This window comes from Vulpes lagopus, chromosome 8, assembly GCF_018345385.1.
Source record: "Vulpes lagopus strain Blue_001 chromosome 8, ASM1834538v1, whole genome shotgun sequence".
NCBI lineage: Eukaryota > Metazoa > Chordata > Mammalia > Carnivora > Canidae > Vulpes > Vulpes lagopus.
The window spans coordinates 67688080-67714056 of NC_054831.1; the positions used below are offsets into that span (position 1 = coordinate 67688080).

Consider the following 25977-nt stretch of genomic DNA (forward strand, 5'->3'; position numbering starts at 1 on the left):
GAAGTTGTGAGGAGAAAACTATACAACTGCATATTTTTACAACTTCAACTCATCTTTAACATGTATGTATGTAAGCTATATGTTCTTCTAACTCCTCCAACTACTCTCTACAAAAATGAAATATTTAGTTGGTAGACTGAGACAGTCAATTCTTATGTAACCTTAAACAGGGAAAACTATGAACATGGATATAATTATAAAATTCCTTACTTAGAACAAATTCTGCAAATGTAATTATAGAACTTTACCTTCTTTATTGTTTTTCAGTGGCATTATTAAAATCAGTATGTTGTCACAGAGTAGAAGCTGCCTACGTTTGGGGCTAGAAATGTGTAGGTTGGAGGTGCAGTATGGACAACTTAAAAACTTTGATAGCCAAGTAAGTTTGAGTTAAGACACTACCACAACTATCGAGAGTTCCAATGAGTCCAAATAGTTGGTTTGTTTAAAGATTTTGTTTTTAAGTACTCTCTACATCCAGTGTGGGGTTGGACCTCACAGCCCTGAGATCAAGAGTCATAGGCTCTACTGACTGTGCCAGCTGGGTGCCCTGCATCCAAATGTTTTCAAATGTGTGACAGTCACCTTGCCATCATATTTCACCAGAATTCTCTTCCAAGAGACCAAGTTGTAGCTCTTCCCACAACAGAGGTCTGAGAGAAGCACACTTCCAGTATTACTTAGCTAATCCATGCATCTCCAGAGTCAACACAAATCATGTTTATTTAAACTAAATGAAGGTCCAATTGCAGATCTTTTGTTTAATTTTGATCAAATGTTTACACAAAAGTTTCCCTGCATGCTTGGCTATGGTATTTGTTCTCTTGGATGTCCTTAAAAGTTGGCTCATACTATTTTGTAAGCAAGGCATAAAGATGTAAAGCCTATACAGAATGAGGCTTCAAAAGAAAATTAGTAAGAGCACTTGCTTGTAGACAAACACAGATTAAAGATGGCTAAAAAGAAAAATGATGGAAAAAGGAACTTCAAAAAAATAAGGAAGAAAAAGTCAAAGAAAACCTTTTTCCCCTTACCAAATGAAAATGATTTACTAAATTCAATTTCTAGTTTTAGTATAGATACCAAATGAAAAATTGTAGTTTTTTTTTTAAGTTTTATTTATGTATTCATGAGAGACAGACACAGAGAGAGAGAGGCAGAGACAAGGCAGAGGGAGAAGCAGGTTCCATGCAGGGAGCCCGATGTGGGACTCGATCCTGGATCCCGGGATCATGTCCTGAGCCAAAAGCAGGCACTCAACCACTGAGCCACCCAGGCATCCCTGTAGTTATTATATAGAACACCAAATAATTCAAATAGACAAACGTAAGAAAAAAATTAGAGAATCACTAAATATTGGTAGTGCTAATAAAGCAGAAAACAGTATGTTAACATTTGTTATCATGTTAAAACTGGGTATTGCTGAAATGTGATAAAATGATCAACTTTTAATCTTAAGTATATGCAAGCCCAGAAGATAGGATGAAATAGGGATTGCTACCTTCTAGATATATTATGAAAGCCTTATATGAGCACAGAGTATGCAAACAACTTCATAACTAAACAAATAAAAATGCCCTTTGCCAAATATGGTGATTCAGCAAATTTAGGATATCGAATATACAGAAAATGAATCTGCATTGTTACAAAGAGTAGGTATTAAAAAGTCAGAAGACGGGCAGCCCCGGTGGCTCAGCGGTTTAGCGCCGCCTGCAGCCCAGGGCGTGATCCTGGAGACCCGGGATCGAGTCCCACGTCGGGCTCCCTGCATGGAGCCTGCTTCTCCCTCTGCCTGTGTCTCTGCCTCTCTCTCTCTCTCCTCTCTGTGTATTCTCATAAATAAATAAAATAAAATAAAATAAAATAAAATAAAAAAATAAAAAAAATAAAAAGTCAGAAGAGGGCAGCCCCGGTGGCGCAGCGGTTTAGCGCCGCCTGCGGCCCAGGGCGTGATCCTGGAGACCCTGGATCAAGTCCAGCGTCAGGCTCTCTGTATGATGCCTGCTTCTCCCTCTGCCTGTGTCTCTGCCTCTCTCTCTCTCTGTCTCTATGAATAAATAAATAAAATCTTAAAAAAAAAATCTATATTAAAAAAAAAAGTCAGAAGATATGCTGTCACAATCTGAGACCTGAAGGCCAGATGGCCTGTACAGCAATGAGGAGCACCCAAGGAAATATGGCTTTTGGAAAAAAAAAAAAAGATAATAAAAAAAATATAATATCCTTACATTGCTCATAGAATCATAAAACAGACTGCAGAACTGGAGATCTATTCCCTTTCTTCCACCTCTTCAACTACAAATGGCTCACCTATAAAGGCATTTCTGAGGAACCAAGGTCTCCAAAAAGACATAACTACTGACCTGAGCCTTCTTGCTTAGGTTACAGATAAGAAATTAAAGTTCTATGAAGTTATTTATTCTAGTAAACATTGGTGAGAGCCAGCATTTGTTTTCCTTTTTTGCTATAAAGTATTAACTCCCCTTCCAAATTATTCAGTCTCCCTCTACTCCCACCTCAGCTCCCATATTCCCAGATGCCTACATTTTGTTAAGAGTAGCTATGTAAATCTAATGATTCAACAATTCAACATTTCTTGAGTTCATTTTACACCTGACTTTAATATTTGTGATTAAGACGAACAAAGCAAGGATTCTCTACCCTTCAAAATCTTAAAGGTGGGTATGTAAATAAGCACTTACAGCACAGCATCGTTAGTATAAAGCAATAGATATGGACATATCACATGGTCATATTCTCAAGAATAACAGATCTAGAACCTAGCTCTCACGTAAGGAGATAAATGTCAAGAGCAAAAAAGAGTATTACAGAGTTTCAGTCTGAGTGTTTTATGTGCAATGTGCAAGTTAATCCTCACAATCATTTCATGGGAAAGTGGTGGCATTCTTCATTTTACTGATGAGGAAACCACGGAGTCAATCTTTTTTTTTTTAATTTTTTATTTATTTTTATTTATTTATGATAGTCACACACACACACACACACACACACAGAGAGAGAGAGAGAGAGAGAGAGAGAGAGAGAGAGAGGCAGAGGGAGAAGCAGCAGACTCCATGCACCGGGAGCCCAACGTGGGATTCGATCCCGGGTCTCCAGTACCGTGCCCTGGGCCAAAGGCAGGCGCCAAACCGCTGCGCCACTCAGGGATCCCCCCACGGAGTCAATCTTAAGTTGAACATGCTGAGAAGTTTGGCTACTGGTCTCCCAGTGTGAGAGAGACATTTCTATGACAAAACGGAGTCTTACAATCTTACAATAATAAATAAGAATAGCTTATTGGATAGACCAAAAACACTTTTCTGGTAGCTAAGAGGACTAAATACAGATTTTTAAAAAAAGATTAGAGATTCTAAGAAAGTAGAAGACACTAAGATTTCAGGCCAGAGTGAAGTGCCTAAAAGACCAAAGATTGCCCCTCATCCCCAACTCACTGAACAAAGGCAATGATTAGAAAAGATTAAGCAGGAAATATTGAAATTGATATAACTCATACAGTTCTCTGGAGAATTCAAATGTTGCCCAAGGGAAGGTTACAATCAGAAAGGCAAATGTTAAGGGGCAAAGACAATGCATGGTTTTCAAATTGTGATCATGGCACATGACCACAGTTGTTTATATACACCATAAATATATTTTGCATTATGACTCAGGACACACACAACTCAAACAAAAGTTTCACAACACTATATCTTTACTAACTGAGGGACACTGTAATAGTTTCTATTTTAGAATGTTCATTCTTTGTTTTAATGCTGGTCCTCACTAAATTGACTTCGTAACTTACTAATGGATTATATTGGATAATTTGGGAAAAAGTTGTATTTGAGAAATACAAGTAAACTGGGTGAGTGCAAATATATACAAAATTTTCAAATTCAAGAAGCTCAGCAAACTCCAAACAGGATAAATACAAAGAAAAGCAAAGCTAGGAATGTCATGGTCAATCTTCTGAAAACCAAAGATAATGGGAGAATCTTGAGGGCAGCAAGAGAAAATCAGGTTATGAAAAGGGAACTAAAGATATGAATGTTGGTTGATTTTTTACAAGGAAAAAAATAGGAGGCCTGAAGACAGTGGAATGATAACTTTAAAGCACTAAAGGGAGAAAAAAAAGTGACCTAAGATTCTATATTCAGCAAAAATATACTTCAAGAATGAAGGCAAAAAAATACACTTTCAGATAAAAGAAAACTAACACCATTCATCGCCAAAAGGGCTACCCTACAAAAATGCTGAAATTCTTTGGCTTGAAGGGAAATTATACTAGATGGAAATTCAAAGCATCAAAAATAATAATATAAGTAAACATAAGAGAAAATTTTGCCCTTTCTTAAAATATTTAGGAATATATAACTGTTAGCAAAAAACTGTAACATCACCGTACAGTTTGTAACTAATGTAGGTACAATACTTATGGCATAAAGTATCAAAGTTCTTACACTTTATAAGTGTTACATTACTGACTCTTAAGTAGATTGAGTAAAGGTAACAATGTATGTTGCAATCCCTAGTGATTATAAAAATAATGTAAAAAGGATCACTATAAAGAAGCCAGTAAATAAAATAAAATGGAATTGTACGAAAACAAAAACAATTAACCCAGAGCAAAGTGGGAAAGGAAGAACAGAGAAACAACAAAACAAAACAAATGCAGATGGGACAATAGGGAATAATAAAATAGCATACTTTAATATCTGTATCATAAATTGAACCACATCAATAAATTTGGCTAAACATTATAATTAAAAGAGAATTTCACACTAGATCAAAAAGCAGAAGATCACAATGAATGTCCTCTAGCAGAGATACACATTAGGATACAGAATGTCTGAATAACACTAACAACTACTTGGGATGCCTGGGTGGCTCAGTGGTTTAGTGCCTGCCTTTGTTAGGCCCAGGGTGTGATCCTGGAGTCCCTGGGGATCAACTCCCACATCGGGCTCCCTGCATGGAGCCTGCTTCTCCCTCTGCCTGTGTCTCTGCCTGTCTCTCTCTCTCTCTCTCTGAATAAATAAATAAAATCTTAAAAAAAAAAACAAAACGCTAACAACTACCATAACCTACAGAGTTTACAGAGTATTTTACAATTCCAGATTACACATTTTTTTTCAAGCACAAAAGTTACATGCACCAAACATTTGGATGGACTATAAAAAAGCCTCAATAAATCTGACCAAAAAAAATGGAAATCTTACAGAGCATAGTTCTGAACACAATGGAATTAAATAACGAACCAATAATAAGCTATCTAGAAAAATAAATATTTGAAAACTAAACACTTATAAATAATCCACAGGTCAAAATAGAAATAACAATATTAAAACATTTCAAACTGAAAGACATACGACAAATTAAAATTTGTGGAATGATGCTAACACAATTCTTAGGAAGGACACTTAAAGCTTTAAAATGTAACATATGAATGGAATAAGAGACAAAAACTATGACACACACCCTATTTTAAGAAGATTGCGGGGGCACAAAGTAAACTCAAAGTAGATGGAAGGAAATAAACAACAGAAATTGGTAAAATGAGAAAGCAGAAAACAGAAAAAACTAAAATCTTTGAAAGGATTAACAAACATGTTGGAGGACTGACACTGGACTTCAAAATCTACTGTGAAGTAGTACAATAACCAAGATGGTATATGGTATTGGGATGGACATATAGATCAATGCAAGAGAAAAGTCCAGAGATAAGACTCAATCTTTCACCAAAGACTCTACAGTGTCCATTATGAAAGGAAAGTCTTCAGTAAATTATGCTAGAACAAGCAAATGTCCAAGTAAAAAAATTTATAAGTAATGAATCCCAACCCCTTTACTCATCTGATAACTGCAAAATAATCTGAGATGGCTCATAGACTTAAGTATAAAAGCCAAAGCTTGTAGATGAAAGGAACAGGACACAAAAAGCAAGAGCCATTAAAAAAATAAATAAAAAATTAAAAAGTTGAAAAATCAGACTTCACCCAAATTTAAAATTTCCACTCAGCAAAACCTGCATTAATAGAAAATGAATAAGGAAGCCACAGACTGGAGAAATATTCATAAAACATACATCTGGCAAATGATCCAGTTCCATAAAATATAATTATATATATAATTTTGTAAACAAAAAAAATTTTAACAAGAAAAGGATTTGAACATTCTGCATAAGAAATATGTATGGCTCATCAGCACGTGAAAAAATGCTTAACACCCAAAAGCCATCAGAAAAATGCAAATTAAAACCAAAATGAGTTATCACTACTCATCTAACTGAATAACTAAAAATAAAAAGACTGATGACATCAAATGTTGGTAAGGATGTTAAAAGCATAAGTCTCAGAAATGCCTGGGTCTCTGTTGGTTAAACAGTCAGCTCTTGGTTTTGGCCCAGGTCATGATCTCAATGATCATGGAGATAGAGCCCAGTGTTGGGCTCCACACTCATGGGGTCTGCTTCTCTCTCTCTGTCCTGTCAAGTTCCCACCCCCATTTCTGTGTGTGCATGCACACGCTCTGTAATGTAAAAAAATAAATCTTAAAAAAGTAGATGTCTCAAACACTGCTGATGAGAGTATAAGAACAGTTTAACACTTTACAAAACAATCTAATAGTTTCTTATTAAACTCATCATATATCTAGCCTAGGATCTAAAAATTGCACTTCCAGATATTCATCTGGAGAAATGAAAACATGAATACCAAAACTCATAAGAGTATTCACATATTACAACTTGTCATGATGCAAATGAATAAACCAACTGTGGCATAGTCATTCTATGGAACTACAACAGCTCCATGGGTAAAGCCTCTAATCTGAAAGGCTAATATAAAAATAAACAAACAGAAAACTAGAGAATAGAAGAAAACGTCAAAGAAACTTAGAAGGTTATGGAACTTAGAAGGTTATGGAACAATGCCACAAGAACAATAAAAAATATAACATTTCACAAATAAAAGGTTTTCATAAATTAAAAATGATAGCAGAATCAAAATATTCAATAGGAAGATCGAAAGACAAAGGATATATCCCAGAAAGTAAAACTGAGGGAAAAAAAGACAGTATAATGGAAAAGAATACTACATAATCCAGTAGGCACAATACAACCAATAAGATTTCCAAAAAGTAGAGGAAAACATTCTAACAGAAACATAATTAAAAAATATTTAGAACTGAAAACGTCCAACTTTATGTTGAAAAGGTCCAGAAGGTCCAGGAGGCCTAGCACAATGAACCAAAAAAGATACATAACAAGGCACATGTCTCTGAAATTTAAAAATACCAAGGATAAATGGAAAATTCTAAACTCTACTAGAAAGAGAAAAAAAAAATCAGAATAAGAATGATACTGGTGTTTTTAACAACACCGGAGGGAAAAAAGAAAAACCACCAACAACACCGGAGAGCTAAAAGACAATGATAATACCTTCAAACCTCCTCTGAAAGATGTTTTTCCAACTCAGAATTTTACATTCAGCCCAGTTATAAATCAAAAGCAAAGACAGACCAAAACATTTTCAGGCATTTGTAATCACAAGAAAAATTACTGCTTTGGACACCTTTGCAAATAATTTCTGTAGGATGTACTTCATAAAAAAAAAGAAAGAAAGAAAGAAAGAGGAAAGCAAGAAAAAAAAAGACATAAGTTCGAATAAAACAGAAAAGCAAAGGAAATTCCTGGAATGACTGCAAAGACAAGTCCAGCACAGCTGCGTAGCAGGCAGAGGGAAGCAAGCTCAGTTTGGAGCAGAAAGGAATACTGTGGGAGTGGGGAGGAAGGGTATCTCATCTGATTAAGTGTGATATAGAAAAACTTTGTACGGAGTTTTGGGTTAGAATGAAAGGACTCAGTCAAATATACAAAGAAAACTAAGGTGATGAGATATAATTATTTACTCTATGGGGAAAAGGTTGTAGGAAGAAGGGGAACATAATTATAGCACACTGTGGCTCAGGCGTTAACTAAATTTTACAGTCACATATGCATACTATTAAAAAATATGGAAGTATGTACTGGACAGGTATGTTCATAAATCTATAAAGATAATCAGATTTGAAATTATCTCCTGCATTGATCATTACATCCAGGAACATCTTTGAGCTTATAATTAAGCAATACAAAATTCCCAAGACTGTGTACTTTGTCATAGTTTTATATAGACAACTACACATAAGCATACGTATTCCCAGAAAGGTATCAAATTTATGAGAAGGTGCCTTGTGCTGTAAAATGGTACAGGAAAGCAATCCCTGGGTGGCTCAGCGGTTCAGCGCCGCCTTCAGCCCAGGGCCTCATCCTGGAGACCCGGGATTGAGTCCCACATCGGGCTCCCTGCAGGGAGACTGCTTCTCCCCCTACCTGTGTTCTCTGCCTCTCTCTCTCTCTGTCTCTCATGAATAAATAAACAGAATCTTAAAAAAAAAAAAAAAAAAAAAAAAGGTACAGGAAAAAACAGATGGGAGGCAAATACTGAAAACCAGATAAGGGAAAGGAGTATTTAAAATCAGATACCTAGTTCTCAATGCTGGAGGCAAATGTAAATCATCTAGGCAGTTACACCCAGGCCACTCTGCCCCATTCTGATCTAATTGGTCTGAGATAGGGCTGTGGGCTTATTATCCTAATATGCAATCAAGATGGAGTGATTTGAGAATTTCGGATTAGTTGCACTACAGTGGTGAAAATGGGAAACTGAGACTGTCAGTTAATTTCGTTGATATGAGTAAAAAATACAAAAGTATCAGTCCAATGACATTATTCCCCTGCTTAAAAAAATAACATAGCGAGCCATCCCTTCCACAGCTCTGTACAGCTTAACGTCTCAGTGGGTTGACACACAAGGCCCTCTGTGATCCGCTTCCAGGGGCTACCTCTCCAACCTCAACTCCTCTAACTCCTCCACAGGCCAACTAACATACAGCCAAACTAAACTATTTTCAGCTTCCCTCAAGGTGCCCAAGTATTCAATTCCTCTCCATTTACATATCATTAGTCCTTCAACCTAGAATAATACACCCCTTCTACTTACTCTGCTTAGCACGCCTGTAAACTCCCATTAACAGGAAAGGACAAGTATACCTTTTTCGGTAAAGTCTTCCAGGAACCACTTGAGAAAAATTAACCACTTAGCTCTTGGTGATCATCACACTTCTATACGTATCCCTTAAAAGAATTTACCACACCACATTTTTTCCCCCATGGGTCTCATTTGCCGATCTTTTGAGTACTTTGTGAACAAGGAACTATGTTATCTTTTCTCTTTGTTTTTTTTTTTTTTTGTTTGTTTGTTTGTTTTACCTTTGTATCTCCTATGCCTTAAAGGAGACTGTCCATGCAAGGGCCCAACTAACTAAATATTAGCTGCATGAACAAATAAGGATAAAAATGACGCAATAACCTTTCGCTCTAAATTTTCAACAGGAAAGTTTAAAGAAAAGAAAAATTCTAAAGAGTGGTGGGGATTTAGGAGGCCTGAACAATTATGTGACTTTAAGCAGCCCGTGAATGTTTTTCATCTCCTAAATTTTCCCTTTACATCCTCTGTTCCCTTCTAGTCTGATTAATGAAATTAAAGAAGGCTTACTACAAATAATAAGACATCAGTAATAAAAATAGGGTAGAGAAAGAGGAATTGGTTGGGTAACACAGGTAGAAACAAAGACTTTGACAATGTTTTGTCTCTTAAACTATGGGAAAAGATAAGCAGATGAAAACTCTTGATCTTTATACTTTTCAGGATGTCTTAAAATGCTCTTTTACATATAGTAGTGAACTCATGTAACAAGGACTAGAAAATATAAACTGCTGGAAAAAAATCATGTATTAAATATACAGATAATATCCTTAAGGAGGTAAGCTCCGACCACTCGGGCAGCCTGCGTGGCTGAGCGGTTTAGCGCCGCCTTCAGCCCAGGGCCTGACCCAGGACACCCGGGATCGAGTCCCACGTTGGGCTCCCTGCGTGGAGCCTGCTTCTCCCTCTGCCTGTGTCTCTGCCTCTCTCTCTCTCTGTCTCTCATGAATAATAAAATCTTAAAGAAAAAAAGCTTCGACCCTTAGAAATCACCTGAAGCGCGGCATCCGTGGTCATTGCATATATACACATAACTGCACATATACACACATACACGTATTTGTAGAGGTGTATACATACACCCGCATTATTCACGAGTTTGGAAAAGTCTATTTTCGTGTTTAACTAAAGCCATTTCACTTTGTTCACGACTTCTCAAATCTAGGTACGGAAACAGGACGTTGGCAGTAACAACTTGGTTATCACTGTAAAACCCGGGCTTGTATTACGTCGGGGTATCAAATGGAAAATGAAACTGAATTTAAAAAGTAGATACAATCACTAAGAAAGCATTCCGTTCAAAGAATGCCTAAAACTATCTGCTGGCAGCCCTCCCCCCACCCTTATTCATTTATTTACGTATTTTTTGGTCTGAATATTTTCCCTCTTCAGAAAACATCCCATCTCATCCTCTGACTCAGAACAGGTTTTACAACTTCTTGCTTTGGCCCTTTGGACTTCCAACTCCTAAATGTCTCATAACCTGTTCCAGACTAATTACGGACACGTAATCTCCTAGACAGAACCACCAAAGGCGTACAGTTCGCTAACACCTAAGAAAGAAATACAGGGTTTAGGATGCGGATCTGCGGAACCCCGTGCATCTCACACCACTCGTTGCCGAGTTCGAGGACGCAGGGCGAAATCAGAGACAGCGCCAAGGCGCAGGGGCTCCAAGAGCAGGGCTGGGGGGGGGGCGGGGGGAGCACTAATAACTTAAAAAAAAAAAGTTGATAGGTTTCTGGGCGGGCAGTTATCACGGGGCAAGCCACAGGATGCTTAACTGGATATGGAGCAGGCCCTCGAAACACCTCCAGGTATCACCAGGTGCTTTCCGCTCTGCTTCGCCCAAACCCAGAAATTCTTAGTCTGGACCCTGGGATCCCAAATGCCTCCGGTTCTCACTCCTCGTTTCTCGCACCCATCCAGCCTCTCCGGCACCTTCTCGCGCCCCCCCCCCCCCCACCGCAAATACCTAGTTTCTACCCGCCGCCTCGAGAAATCACTTCTCAGCGACGCAGAACGTTAGCGGGCGCTCGCAGCGCTGCCTCCGGCTTGGCCCCGGAGGCGCCCGGACCCTCCGCCCCCGAGTCGAGCCGCTGCGCAGCCCCGTGCTCCTCACCTTGGTTACAGAAGAGGCTCCACAGTTTGGCGAAGATGAGCCCCATCATGAGCACCTGGGCGGGCCGCGGGGTCCCTCAGCAGCAGGTGCCGCTGTGCCGGGCCCCCCAGCACGGCGCTGGCCGGAGCGAACCGTGGAGGAGAGTACGGAGACCGCGCGGCGAGGGCACTGGCGGGCCGACCCGCCGCGATGGGCCGCTCAGCTACCGGTCCGAAGGCACGGCGCCCAGTCGCCGCCGGACAGCCCTTTGTTTCGAGCCCACTGAGCCCTACGCCGACCCGTAGTCCCCTCGGTCTGAACCCACCTACCGACCAGAGCTTCCACCAGCCCCCAGCCCCGCCTCCGCTCCGCCTCCGCTCCGCCTCCCCTCCGGATTCCCGGCCACCCATCGCCGGAAGGACGGGCCCTGACGTCGGCGCGCTGGCGTAAGCACACGCTTCCGACGTGGCGTTTCCTCCCACTTCACTTCCGGTGGGCGGGCTCTAGAGGGCCCCGCTGTGCGGGAGCCTTTGGGTGCGTGGGAGTTGGGGAGTTTCCCCGAGTGAGCGCTGGCGCTGGCTGTCCCGGCACCTGATTCGGTTGTTGCGCAGGTGCGCCCCTGTCGTCCCAGCTGTGCGGCAGCTGTGCAGTTCGGTTTGGTGCCCTGTGACCGTCACCCCGGGCGGGCGAAGTAGAACTGGGTGGGAGGCGGTCCTCGGGATGCCGGCGGCCCCAGGGTTCGCTTACGTGGTCGCGGCGACCCCTCCGGGTTTTGCCGCGCCTTGGGAATTTTCACGGAGCCCAAATACACGAAGAAAAAAAGAAAAAGCTTCCTTTATTTGAAATGAAATGCCAGTAATCTCTCCAGTTCAGCAAAAATAGAGGGGAAAGCGTGCTGTACCTCGAGCAAAGAAAGTGAAGTCTCAAGAGTAAAGATCGAATTCGGGAATTAAAAAAAAAAAAAAAATCTAAGATCCCTTAAAAGGATTTGTTATGAACTTAACACCTGCAAGAATTGGCTGCAGCTGGAATTGAATTCAATTGATTACTCGGTTAACCTTTTAAGTCCAAAAGCTAAGCCTCTCCCGAAGTGTTTTCATTCCACTTTCTTTTCTGATTTTTTAGTTTTGAGGATAGTTGGCACGTTACATTGGTTTCAGGTGTACAACGTGGCGAGCCAACCTCTCTCTGCCTGACACCATGCTCGCAAGTGTGGCTACCATCTGTCACAGTACAGCGGTGTTACACCATCCCGCTTTCTTCTCCATGCTGGGTTCCAACAAATTTAAAAGCTTCACAGCCTGGAATGACACCTAATTCCCAGTTAAGGGGAGAACTTAATTGAAAAACTATGGACTTTGGTCAGGTGGCACATTTTTACCCAGCTAGTATGATTTGTTTTTTATTTTATTCATGAGAGACACAGAGAAGCAGGGTCCCTGCAGGGGGGCAGTGGCGGGGTGGGGGGGAGCCGGATCTCGCCTTGAGCCAAAGGCACTCAACCACTGAGCCACCCCGGCGCCCCATAGAATGTCTTTTTTTTTTTTTTTTTTTTAAGTTTTTATACATTTACTTCTGAGACACAGGCAGAGGGAGGAGCAGGCTCCATGCAGGGAGCCCGACGCGGGACTCGATCCCGGGACTCCAGGATCGCGCCCTGGGCCAAAGGCAGGCGCCAAACTGCTGAGCCACCCAGGGATTCTCCCTAGAATGGCCTTTTAACATGCCAAACTATTTGGTTACCTCTACAGAGAAGTGAAGCCTATGACTTATGAAATCCTCCCAGTGTTACCAAAGACCCTATAAGACATATGGGATAACGTGCCCCAATGTTCTGACCTTAAAGACAAGTTATAACCTCCCACATAAGAGGAAAATATACGTACTGAGCCCGTGTAAGTTAGTGCATCTTTCAGGACCATGAATTGGCGCAAAAATAGATGATTATGTGTTTGTGTAAACAGAGGCTTGGGATATTCTAGTCCTAGTTTCAATAATAATAATAATAATAAACCTTTAGATTCTGTAACTTCGGTTCTTCAATTGTTAGCTATATACATAAATTACATTCTATTTTTTTCTGGCTTTCAGATTTCTAATGAATAGTTTCTGGAAAAAAGGTGTGTGGTTTTTTTTAGAGCTTTGAAGGCAAAAATTACACATTTCTTAACTTTTTTATGCTAGTTTAATGATACTTTAGAAAGTAAATTTGAATTATTTTTCACTTAAGTGGAATGAATATATTTGAACAGGACTGTTTATATTTCTATTGATTCTACTCAAAATGTCTGAAACTTTTTTTTTAAAGTAATCTCTACACCCAACGTGGGGCTCTAACTCACAATCCTAAGGTCCAGAGTTGTATGCTCTACCAGCTGTACCCGCCAGGTGCTCCAAAATGTTTCAGACTTTTATGTTGAAGAACTGTTCTGATTTTTACCATCTTTTCTACAATTTACCTGACAACAGGACTGCTGTAGTATTTTAAAAATATTTTTTTCACATTAGATACTGTTATTTGCAGATTTAGGAATTTGAAATTTTTACAAACTGGAAGGAAAAAAAATAGTCACAACTAAAAAACAGATATAATTAAAAACAAAACAGCTGTGAATTATATAAACAGAAATGTTAACATAATTATGTTTTAGAAAAGAAACACTTTAGTTCATATTGTACATTTGTACTATATAAATTATAGTAGGAATACTTGTCAAGAATTTAATCAAATTAAGGAATTTTGAGTAATATACTTTTTTCTTTTTAAATATAGCACTTAAAACATAACACCTTGGGGATCCCTGGGTGGCTCAGTGATTTAGCACCTGCCTTCAGCCCAGGGCATGATCCTGGAGACCTGGGATCGAGTCCCTGCATGGAGCCTGCTTCTTCCTCTGCCTATGTCTCTGCCTCTCTCTTCTCTGTGTCTTTCATGAATAAATCAATAAAATATTAAAAAAATAACACCTTTATTCATTTTTTATGAAAACATTCCTTTAAAAGCTTTTTATTATTTAAAAAAATATTTTATTCATGTATTCATGAGAGACACAGAGACATAGGCAGAGGGAGAAGCAGGCTCCTTGCAGGGAGCCTGATGTGGGACTTGATCCCAGAACTCCAGGATCATGACCTGAGCTAAAGGTAGACACTGAGCCACTCAGGTGGTCCTCCTTTAAAAGTTTTTAAAACTAATTTCAGTGTAGGCTTTGATCCAAAGAAGGTAATGCTGTTCTATGACATGTTACTATTTGAATATGGATATATTTTGAGTTCATGAAATAAAAAAGCCATTAAAAAAGAGCATAATACCATTGTTAGGATCATGACTTATTTTCTGAAGAGTTAATTGGAAATAATGCCTTTAATTAAAATGTAATGCCAGTAATCTTTCTCTCCAACAGATTTTTAAGAAAAAGATAAAAGTGCTGTACTTAGAGCAAAACAAGTTAAAATTTCTTTTTAAAAAAAATTTATTTATTCATGAGAGACACAGAAAGGCAGAGACACAGGCAGAGGGAGAAGCAGGCTCCATGCAGGGAGCCTGATGTGGGACTCGATCCCAGGACTCCAGGATCACGCCCTGAGCCAAAGGCAGACGCTCAACCACTGAGCCATCCAGCCGTCCCCAAATTAAAATTTCAAGGAAAAATTGAACATTGCACCACTAGGGAGTTAAAAACAAACTATAGCTATTCCTTAGAAGGAACTAATTATAAACTAACTTCAGATAATACTTAGAACTGGCTATAGCAGGAATTGAATTCAATTTATTACTGTTAGCTAAGATAAATTGCATGCATGGCTTGAATCAAGAGTCCAGGGAAAGCATGTTCTGCCGACTAGAAATGAAATTTACTCTTTAGAAACAACTTTCCTACACATTTAAGATTATGTCCACTTCGACTTTAGTCAAAGATGAGCTGAATTTGATAGATTTTCAGCTTTCCTACACTTTTTCCCCCAATTCTCTCATATCTGCTTCATGAAAGTCAATGTTTTGGTATATGTTTGTTTTCTGGCAAGGTTAAGCTTTGGAGCACCACGAACTGAGATTTAATATTATATCTAAGATTTTTTTTTGCTCCCCTACATTGAGAGCCATATTGCCCTACTGAGAAAATACAACCTAAATGATTATTATATGGGTATATTCTTACAGGGGGTCTTCCTTTGCTTAGACAATATGTGCTATGCCAACTTCAGATTTGTAATATGGTTCTCTTGGACTCAATCCTGGAACCCAACCAATAGGCCTCTTCCTCAACATAACTATTACTACAATAGTGTCTACACAGGATAGTCTATATGTGCTCAGCACTCTTCATATGTGCTTAACTAGTGAACTAATTTCCAGGAAATACATGCTTTTTTTTTTTAATTAATTTTTATTGGTGTTCAATTTACCAACATGCAGAAAAACACCCAGTGCTCATCCCGTCAAGTGTCCACCTCAGTGCCCGCCACCCATTCCCCTCCAACACCCGCCCTCCTCCCCTTCCACCACCCCTAGTTCGTTTTCCCGAGTTAGGAGTCTTTATGTTCTGTCTCCCTTCCTGATATTTCCCAACATTTCTTTTCCCTTCCTTTATATTCCCTTTCACTATTATTCATATTCCCCAAATGAATGAGAACATACACTGTTTGTCCTTCTCCGATTGACTTATTTCACTCAGCATAATACCCTCCAGTTCCATCCACGTTGAAGCAAATGGTGGGTATTTATCGTTTCTAATTGCTGAGTAATATTCCATTGTATACATAAACCACATCTTCTTTATCCATTCATCTTTCGATGGACACCTAGGCTCCTTCCACAGTTTGGCTATTGTGGCCATTGCTGATAGAAACATCGGGGTGCAGGTGTCCCGACGTTTCATTGCATCTGAATCTTTGGGGTAAATCCCCAACAGTGCAATTGCTGAAATACATGCTTTATCAGCATTTTCTTTTCTCTAGTTCACATAGATGCCCATCCATCTATTCATTTAGTCATTCAACCTTTACGTGCCTATTACATGTTAAGGCAGTGGATATGCAGTGATAAGATAAAGCCTCTATCCTCTTGGAATTTACAATCTAGTCCAACTTGTTCCTACCTCTCCCTTATTTCCTAAATACAGATTCCAACCGTTATTGGTGCCACGGTCACAATTCTGAGGCTGCAAAGATTTCTTTGGACATGCCCGATCTAGACATTTTCTTTCTTTCTTTCTTTTTTTTAAAGATTTATTTCTTTTAGAGTGGGATTGAAAAAGTGCATGGGTGCACATTGAGGAGGGGCAGGCAAATAGGGAAAGGGAGTCTTAGGCAGACTCTGGCTGAGGGCAGAGCCCAATACAGAGCTCAATTTCAGGACCTTGAGATCAGGACTTGAGCTAAAACTGAGTCTGAGGCTTAACAGACTACACCCCCCCAGGCACCCCTTGACATTTTCCTAATCACTTGTAGATGATTTAGCTATAGAAGCATCACAAGAATTTACTGAAGAAGTATGCCATGGTGAAAAGAATTGGTATTTAGAAGACAGGTAGCTGGAGTCTTTATTCTTTCTTACTGTGATGCCACTGACTTATTTCAACTCTGGGAGCCTTGTTTTACAACCATATTACAGAGTTACTGTGTGGCTGTAAATTAAAATACTTTATACGGAACCAGGCCAGTCTATTATAATCATTAAACATTTTTTACAATTTATTCATTTATTTCTTACATTTATTCATGAGAGACACACACAGAGAGAGGCAGAGACACAGGCAGAGTGAGAAGCAGGCTCCGTGCCGAGAGCCCAAAGTGAGACTCGATCCCGGGTCTCCAGGATCACGCCCTGGGCTGAAGGCAGACGCTCAACCACTGAGCCACCCAGGCGTCCCTATTAAACACTTTTTAAACATCTGTGTGAGATTTAGAAAAAGACTTTAAAAACTTTTCCTACGGTTATGTGTAAATGGCCACAGTGAGCTGCAAAAACAAATATCTACGGCAAGGAGGCAATTATTTTTAGTTTCCTATTCAATCATAAAATGTCAGGCTTTCATTAGGCACCTTCTCCTTTTGAATCTTTTGCTTCATGGGTAACACATAAGTTGTGCCAAGGGTCTGGGAGCCTTAAAGTATAACTCACCTATGATACAGGTAACCGCTGGCTTCATTCAGCTCATTGTAAATACCGTATATGGGTTTCTAAGTTTTAGCTGATCATTCATGAATATTAACACACCATTAACCCAGCTTTCGAAAACTTGAATTATGGCGTTCGTTCATTCACAGCTGAGGTCAGATTAGCATGCCTCTGGGAGAGAAAGTAACTTCCGAGCTCACAGGGTGGCTTAGAGGTTCAAATCAACTGTGGCTGCTTCCTCCCTTGGAGGTCACTAACTGGACTTCTAGGCTGACATAGGCCTGCAAAGCCTCCCCATTTCCTTACTAACCCTGGCATCCACCCTAGGCCCTAGATCCGGGGGCTCACCCGGGCTGCCGCCGCCCCTTCCCGCCTCGGAGGCGGGGCAAACCACCTGCCCCTGGAGGCGCGGCGGGCGGAGCTCGGAAACTCCGGAGCTGTGACGTCCCGGTACTTTGCGGCTGCGCATGGGGGGGGGGGCGGGGGTGGCAGGAACCAGGGAGGGTGGGCCGCGTCGCCGGAAGTGACGCAAGCCGGAAGCGGCTTTCCGCTGGGAACCTGGGGGCGCGGTTTTGGAAATGAGGTCCGAAGGCTGAATGCGGCTCGAGCGAAGCCCATCTATCTTCCAGGCCTGTTCACAATGGATTAGCTTGTCACTTTTTTTTTCTTTTATTCTTTTGCCCCCCCCCCCCGTGTATTTTCTGCGACGTGAGAGACCTGGCCTCAGGGTAATTTCCGCGAACGTCCCTAAAGGAGGACCAAGGATGGGTGTAGTGGAGGCGAGGCCGCGGCTCTAACTGGCTACGCTGGGGAAGCGCGGAGGTACCCCCGCAGTCCGGCATGGGTCTTGGAAAGAGCGGCGCGATTTTCCTGGCAGTCTGGTGGTCCCGGCACGTGTGGGTGGTTACTTGTCAAGACGCTGCTCACTGTTAATTCGGAAAGAAAAAACAAAAAAACAGCAAAAAATCACCGTTTTCCAGCACTTTTCTTGGAGGAGAACAAAGCAATAGGGAAAGATGTCTGTTTTCCCTAAAATATCCTTGAGACTTGAGGTTGAAAAGTATCTTAAAGAGGGTTTTCTGAATAAGGAGGTAGGTCAAAGAAGCCTGTGAGATATTTGCAAAAATTCAAATATTTACGCACTCTGGAGAAAGGAAAAAAAAAAAAAAAGCCTAAAGGGAGACCTCGTCTTTTACACCGTTGTTTCTTGCAATTTTTTTTTCGAATGTAAAGAACTGCCAGTATCTTCCCGCGGGTATTTAATGCTTTCGATATAAGAGGTGAAGGAGGCCTACAGATTCATCATTTAGGAAAGTGGAAGAAGGGAAGGGAAAGAAAGTGGTCATGTGCGTGGCAGTAGGCATGGGATCCAAGGGGTTACAAGAACGAGCGAAAAACCGATTCCTCCTGTGGAGAATTTAAGTCCAGGGGAGACGTTAACACCTGTGCTCCTAGAGCGCTTGCTATGGGACTCCAGGGAAGGGGATACTGTAATTTAATGCCTCTTCAATGCCGCTAGTTGTGCTAGGTGATTGGCAGACCTTTGCATCTTAATACTAGCAATCCTTTTTTTCTAGTAGGGATTTCTTCTCCATTTTATTTATTTATTTTTAAAAGATTTTATTTATTCATGAGAGACACAGAGAGGCAGAGACAGAAGCAGGCGCCCTGCGGGGAACCTGATGGGGACTCCATCCCAGGACCCCGGGATCACGACCTGAGCTGAAAGCAGATGCTCAACCACTGAGCCGCCCAGGTGCCCCTTATTTTCCATTTTAATTGGGGAGACAACTGAGCATCCCAGGAGTGAGTACTATAGCTGACCCAAATTGACACTGCTATCAAGTAATAGGGCTAAAATCTGAAGCAGAAGAGCTCAGGTCCAATGGAAAAAAAAAAATACAGATTTGGAATCCCAAGTCTTTGATTTGTGTCCCTGGGCTTTGAGTAAATTATTTAATACTGTTTAACTTTCTTTTTCTGTGGAAACTGAGGGTTTTTTTTTTTTTTTTTATGATAGAGAGAGAGAGAGAGAGAGGCAGAGACATTGGCAGAGGGAGAAGCAGGCTCCATGCACCGGGAGCCCGACGTGGGATTCGATCCCGGGTCTCCAGGATCGCACCCTGGGCCAAAGGCAGGCGCCAAACCGCTGCGCCACCCAGGGATCCCCGGAAACTGGGGTGTTAAAAAAAATACTTACAAGAGTGTTTTGAAACATTAAACATAAGTGAATGGGATCCCTGGGTGGCGCAGCAGTTTAGCGCCTGCCTTTGCGCGATCCTGGAGACTGAGGGATCGAATCCCACGTCGGGCTCCCAGTGCATTGAGCCTGCTTCTCCCTTTGCCTATGTCTCTGCCTCTCTCTCTCTCTCTCTCCCCGTGTGACTATCATAAATAAATAAAAATTAAAATAAAAAAAAAAAACTAAACATAAGTGAAAGCAACTGGCATCTGGCACATAAGTCCTCAAAAAATATTCATTCCCTGGCCTATTGACAGTGCCTAGTACAGAAGTCCTCCGTAAATGTTCTCTTTGATTGCCAAGTTTGTGCTCTTTACATTTTACTATCCTGCCTCTAGGCAACTTTGTATTTTCTAAATCTTTGCTTTTCTACTCACAGTAAAGCCTAACATTTAAATATTATTCGTGTATGAAGGTATTCCTAAAGCTATGACTTTTTTTTCTGCATTTTATTTCCAAAGATTATATTAGGGGATTAGATTGTGTGGGAAGAGAAAATATCGATTTCAAAGAACTAAAAATATAAGGAGCATGTTAAGAGAAATAGTCATTCAGCAATTTTTCCCAACAATTTTTAAAATGGTAAATATTGTATTATAAAAGATCCAATGGGATCCCTGGGTGGCGCAGCGGTTTGGCGCCTGTCTTTGGCCCAGGGCACGATCCTGGAGACCCGGGATCGAATCCCACATCGGGCTCCCGGTGCATGGAGCCTGCTTCTCCCTCTGCCTGTGTCTCTGCCTCTCTCTCTCTCTCTCTGTGACTATCATAAATAAAATAAAAAAATTAAAAAAAAAAAAAAAGATCCAAGTGTCTGTCTTTGATGCTATCTCTGCCTCAAACCCACTAACTGTAAATGATTTTACAAAAAGAGGGGATCCCTAGGTGGCTCAGCGGTTTAGCGGTTTAGCACCTGCCTTTGGCCCAGGGCGCGATCCTGGAGTCCCGGGATCGAGTCCCCCATCAGGCTCCCGGTGTGGAGCCTGCTTCTCCCTCCTCCTGTGTCTCTGCCTCTCTCTCTGTCTATCATAAATAAATAAATAAATAAATCTTAAAAAAACAAAAAACAAAAAGAAAAGCCACTCCTTTGTGAGAGTATTGGAGGTAAAGGTATATTAAGTTTTAATAAAAACAAACTAGAGAAAGTACTAATACTTTGGAAGCTGGAGGATTAGTAGGTTGGCAGGTGGTTTATGAATATGCCATGAGGCAGGGTACAGTCAAAGGTGACAAAAATGGGAAAATACATGTCTCATGAAGCTTCAGTTAATCACAGGGGGACTTGGTTTTTTGAGTCTTTAAGCCCCCGTTTCTGACAGGTTATCTTTGCTACTTGTCTTTTTTGGACGATTGTTACCCTTAAAAATACCATGTGAAAAAGCTAATGTGGATGACCTTTGGAGGACATGGACTATCTGTTGAATATTATTCCAATATTGGTGGTTTTTTTTTTTAAAGATTTTATTTATTTATTTATGAGAGATACAGAGAGGCAGAGACACAGGCAGAGGGAGAAGCAGGCTCCACGCAGGGAGCCCAACGTGGGACTCGATCCCGGGTCTCCAGGATCATACCCTGGTTGAAGAGGGCACTAAACCGCTGAGCCACCCCGGCTGCCCCAAATATTGGTGTTTTAAAAGGTTGCTAGTCTAGACCTGAGGTTAGCAGGTAAATAGCTCTACAAAATGACATAGCATTTAATACATTATAAATAGAATGATCATGAATTTATATGAATAAGTGTAGCAGACATTAATATGTTCAAAATGTTAGTGATGCTTTAAACTTGAGACAATGTGTTTTCCAAGCCCTTTTCGTTAAGCGTTTATTATTACAATTAAGCCAAAAACCCTGTGAAATATTAAATTGTTAGTGTTATTTTTTTTTTTAAGATTTTTATTTATTTATTTATTCATAGAGACACTGAGAGAGAGGCAGAGACACAGGCAGAGGGAGAAGCAGGCTCCATGCAGGGAGCCCGATGTGGGACTCGATCCCGGGTCTCCAGGATCGCGCCCTGGGCTGCAGGCGGCGCTAAACCGCTGCACCACTGGGGCTGCCCACATTGTTAGTGTTATTAACACACAAACAATACAGCAAAATGAAATGGACCTGAACAATTGCTGAAAGATATTTCATTAGAACAAATGTGTGTGCATAATCTGCTTAATATTTTTAGTTAATTTGTATAGTGACATTGAAACATTAACTTGTTTTCCTCTTTTCAGGTTATATCTGCTTTAGGTAAACAAGAAGCAGAAAGGAAATTTGAAGCTCTGTTAAATCACTTATCGCATCCTCCATCATTCACAACTGTCAGAGTAAATACACATCTAGCCTCAGTGCAACAGGTGAAAGATCTGTTGTTTCATGAACTTCAGAAGGTATGTGCAAATTTTCTGTCATTATGTCCATAATTGCATTTCTACAATTTATGTCATATTACTCCCCACTAAAATACTATAAATTTAAAATATTGATCCAATTTTATAAATAAGGAGATTGAATATCATGAATGTTAAGTTGTTCAAGTGCTGATGTTAGAGGTAATGTTAGAACTTGAATGTAGCACTTCTGATTCTGAATTTATTACAGTGACTAAATAGGTTACTCAATCCTTCTGGGCCTGTTACTTCATCATTATCATACATATGAAAATACATAGAATCCATATGAAAATTCATGGAATACGTATGAAAATATGTAGAAAACATTCTAACCTTCAAAGCCTGTATTTGTAATGTTAGCTAGTTAGGATCTAACTTAAAAGCAAGAGGCAAGCGTGGTTAAAGGGCTTCTGTTTGTATATAATAGGCTGTATTATTAGTTTACTGTAGATATAATATTAAATCTTTAGAGAATCATCACTGGTTTGGATTAATTTTTTTCTAATCTCATTACATTTATTTAATTTATTTTTGTTTAAAGATTTTATTTATAAGAGAGAGTGAGTGTGCCTGTGTGCATGCACAGAAGGAGAAGCAGGCTCCACACTTAGTGGCAGGGCTTGATCTCACAATTCTGAGATCCTGACCTTAGCCAAAATCAAGAGGTGGACAGTCAACCAAATGAATGGGGTTGCCTCTAATCTTATTTCTAGAATGTTTGTCGTACTGTCTGTGAGAACAGTTTTATAAATTTCAGGTTTTAAGTAGATGACCATGGTATAAGAACAATCAGCTGTGGTATCTGAGTGTGTGACACTCAAACTTAGTATAATGAGAAGACTTGGAGGAACACTAATCTGCATTTGAATTATTGATAGTGATAATTTTTTTGAGAGTAATGTCATAAGGCATAAAATGTAAGTAGTTCCTCCAAGCAACCAAAATTAATTACTTTTGTGTGGTCACACGTATGTTTTCAGCTAGTAAAAAGGAAAGTGTTCTGAGGCCCATCAAAGTGTCCATAACTCTTGCAGATCCAGATTATTTTATTTTCTTTTCTAAAAAATTATTCCTACAATCCAGATAATCTATTCCAGTCTAATGGGCCTATAAGATCTTATGGACTAGTATCTAGAATAAGGCAGACAGAATCACTCTGGATGGACTTTGAGTCCCTTAAAAGAGTAGACAGAGAAGGTTGGGTCCCAAGCACTAGATAGGAAACTGGTGGTAGAGCAATACCTGTTTCTAGGACAGGATCTTGGAGGTAGTTTTAGAGCATATATTTTCTTCCTCCTTCCATAGTCCAAAATTCATGTGTGTCCTAATGGGATGATGGAGGGGTGAATGCTTTGTCTCCAGATTTCTCTGAGCCACATATTAAAATTTAATAATTTAAAATTTCATATGGCTGGATGAGGATGGAGGGAAACTAGAACCTTCATATATTCCAGGTGGGAATGTCAAATGGTTTGGCTTTGGATGATGGTTTTGTAGTCTCTTAAAAAGTTAAACTTATTGTACAACCCAGAAATTCCACTCCTAGGTATGAAACCTCTTTCATTTCAAGAGAAATGAAAACCTATGTCCCCACAAATGCTTGAACATGATTCTTCGTATCAGTATTTAAAATAACCAAAAGGGAGACACTATTCAAATGTCAACTGGTGAATGGAAAAATAAAATGTAGTATATTCATACAGTGGAATATCGTTCAGCAATAAAAGTAATGAACATGCTACAACATTGGTGAACTTCAAAAACAGTATTATAGTAAGTGAAGGAAGCTAGACATGAGATGCTCCATATTGTATGATTCCATTTGTTTGAAGTATCTAGAAAAGCAGATTTATAGAGAAAGTAAGTTTTCCTGGGATTGGAGCTGGGAACAGGGAACTGCACTGAAAATGGTCTAAAACTGAATTGTGGCGATGGTCACACCATTCTTTAAACTTAGTAGAAATGGTTGAATGGGTGCATTTTATGGTGTGTAAATGACACTTCAATGAGGCAGTTTTAAACAAAGCGTGGGGCAGAAATACTAAGCAGGTGATGCACTGAGTTTTTAAACTAAAAAAAAAAAAACTGTTTTATAAAAGTTATGCAAAAAAATAAAAGTTATGCATGTGGGTGGTTTTTGAAAGTTTTTAAAAATTATTTATTCATGAGAGATACAGAAAGAGAGGCAGAGACATAGGCAGAGGGAGAAGAGGACTCCCTTTGGGGAGCCTGATGTGGGATTTGAATCCAGGACCCTGGGATCATGACCTGAGCGGAAGGCCACTCAACCACTGTGCCACGTTTTTGAGTTTTAATTCAGTATCATTTTAACGTCTAATAGAAGAGAAGGAAAGCCTTAGCTTGAGAAGGACTGATCTCTCCATAAAATATTTTTCTAATGTAAAGCAAATAGTACTTCTAAAACAAAACAAAAATAAAGGACATAAATCCATTATCCTGCTTTTTGGAAGGATCTGTTTGCCACAGTCTGGATGCTGTAAGGTCATCAAACAATTAGTGAAGGAAAGGGAACTGATCAAGGAGATTGCACTAATCAAATAAGCATTTATTTCCCTCATCAAAACCGACATGGCATTCAGTATTGATGGTATATAATAAATAGTATCTATTTATTTATAAAGATTTTATTTATTCATGAGAGACAGAGGGAGAGGCAGAGACACAGGCAGAGGGAGAAGCAAGCTCCCTACAGGGAGCCTGATGTGCGTGGGACTTGATCCGGGGACTCCAGGATCATGCCCTGGGTCAAAGGCAGGCGCCAAACTGCTGAGCCACCCAGGGATCCCCAATAAATAGTATTTAATAATCTCAACCTTTAATGTCCTAGTTAGAATATTTTGTTAAAAGAGGAAATACTATATAAGGAAATATAAAATAATATACTATATAATACTATATAAAAGAGGAAATACTATATGCAACTATATTGGATTTGTATTTTCAAAGTAATTCACCTAAGGTAAATATGGGTTTTTATAAAGCCAACCTGTAAAGAAAATTGGACCTTATTAAAAAAAAAAAATCGAGATACTTCAGAATAAAATACAGAGAAAACATAGTTGTTTTTGTAGTCTTTGTTTTTTATAGCCTTATGTGGAATAAAGTGAGAATATCCTAAACCAAGCTTCATGCTCTGCTAGGTAATGATACTGCAAAGACCTGTAAATTGAAATTTAATCAATTATATTGGTGGCTTCATAATTCTATTTATTTTTAACAGCAGTTTAATGGATTAAGTGTTCCTATTCTTCAACATCCAGACCTTCAGGATGTCTTGCTCATTCCTGTTATTGGACCCAGGTTTGTAATGATTTCATTTTCAAATTAAATTCTTCTAAAAATTTATCACTGGTTTTTTCTTACTGTTTGGTAATAATACTAAGTTTCTCTATTATTAGTAACTTCGTAAAGACAAAAGTTCACAAATTCATAAATGCTGACTTCATATTCTATCATGGAAGATACTACAAAAAACCAGGAATGGGCCCAGATACCTTGAAAGTAATGCACTTTAGGTCTATTTGGTGTAATGATTGGTTGTTTTTTCTCCTACTTTCTAAGAAACTTCTTTTCTTTATTTATATGTATTAAGACATTCCACTGCTAATTTAAAACTTCTTTTTTTGAGCTGCCACAACACCACAAAGCAACATATTTCCTACTTTCATAGCTTATGTGTTTATAAAATTTTATTCATTAATTCACAGTTATGTTAAATTATTATGTACTATGAGTAGAACAGGCTTTATTCTCATTTATGTATTTGGAAAGCATATATTTGAAAATGGGAAAAAGGCTCTCGTATTATAATGGGAGTTCAATTCCCAAGGAACATTTTTATGTTATATGAACATTTTTATGTTATAATTCCCTGATTATGGTTTAATATTTTTATACCCCTATGAATTATATTAAGTAGAAAAATGCTCATTTTGTAAAGCTTGAAAGTAATTTAGTGGTCAGTAGTAAAGCAGTGGTTCAGTAAATTATGATTTATTTGTGCGGTGGAATATTATATG

General features: G+C 39.5%; 2 protein-coding genes across 7 annotated transcripts in view; one reads left to right on the forward strand and one right to left on the reverse strand.

The window, feature by feature from the left end:
• The window catches only part of ARL5B (ADP ribosylation factor like GTPase 5B), a 29532-nt gene extending 18006 nt beyond the window's left edge, over nt 1–11526 (reverse strand). Inside the window, exon 1 of the mRNA XM_041767130.1 lies at nt 11209–11526. Coding sequence (XP_041623064.1) covers nt 11209–11257 — 49 coding nt within the window. The 5' untranslated portion in view covers nt 11258–11526. The remainder of the gene's footprint in view (nt 1–11208) is intronic.
• A 6324-nt stretch (nt 11527–17850) lies between these two features.
• Nucleotides 17851–25977, forward strand: part of NSUN6 (NOP2/Sun RNA methyltransferase 6) — a 57948-nt gene continuing 49821 nt past the window's right edge. For 2 of the 6 annotated variants that reach the window (XM_041767563.1, XM_041767569.1), the window contains exons 1-3: nt 17851–18036; nt 21779–21934; nt 25179–25258. In XM_041767563.1, the coding sequence (XP_041623497.1) occupies nt 17905–18036; nt 21779–21934; nt 25179–25258 (368 nt within the window). In that variant the 5' untranslated portion in view covers nt 17851–17904. Of the gene's footprint in view, nt 18400–21778; nt 21935–25178; nt 25259–25977 lie in introns of all 6 variants that reach the window. The other 4 variants (XM_041767566.1, XM_041767565.1, XM_041767567.1 and 1 more) reach the window with 4 other exon arrangements.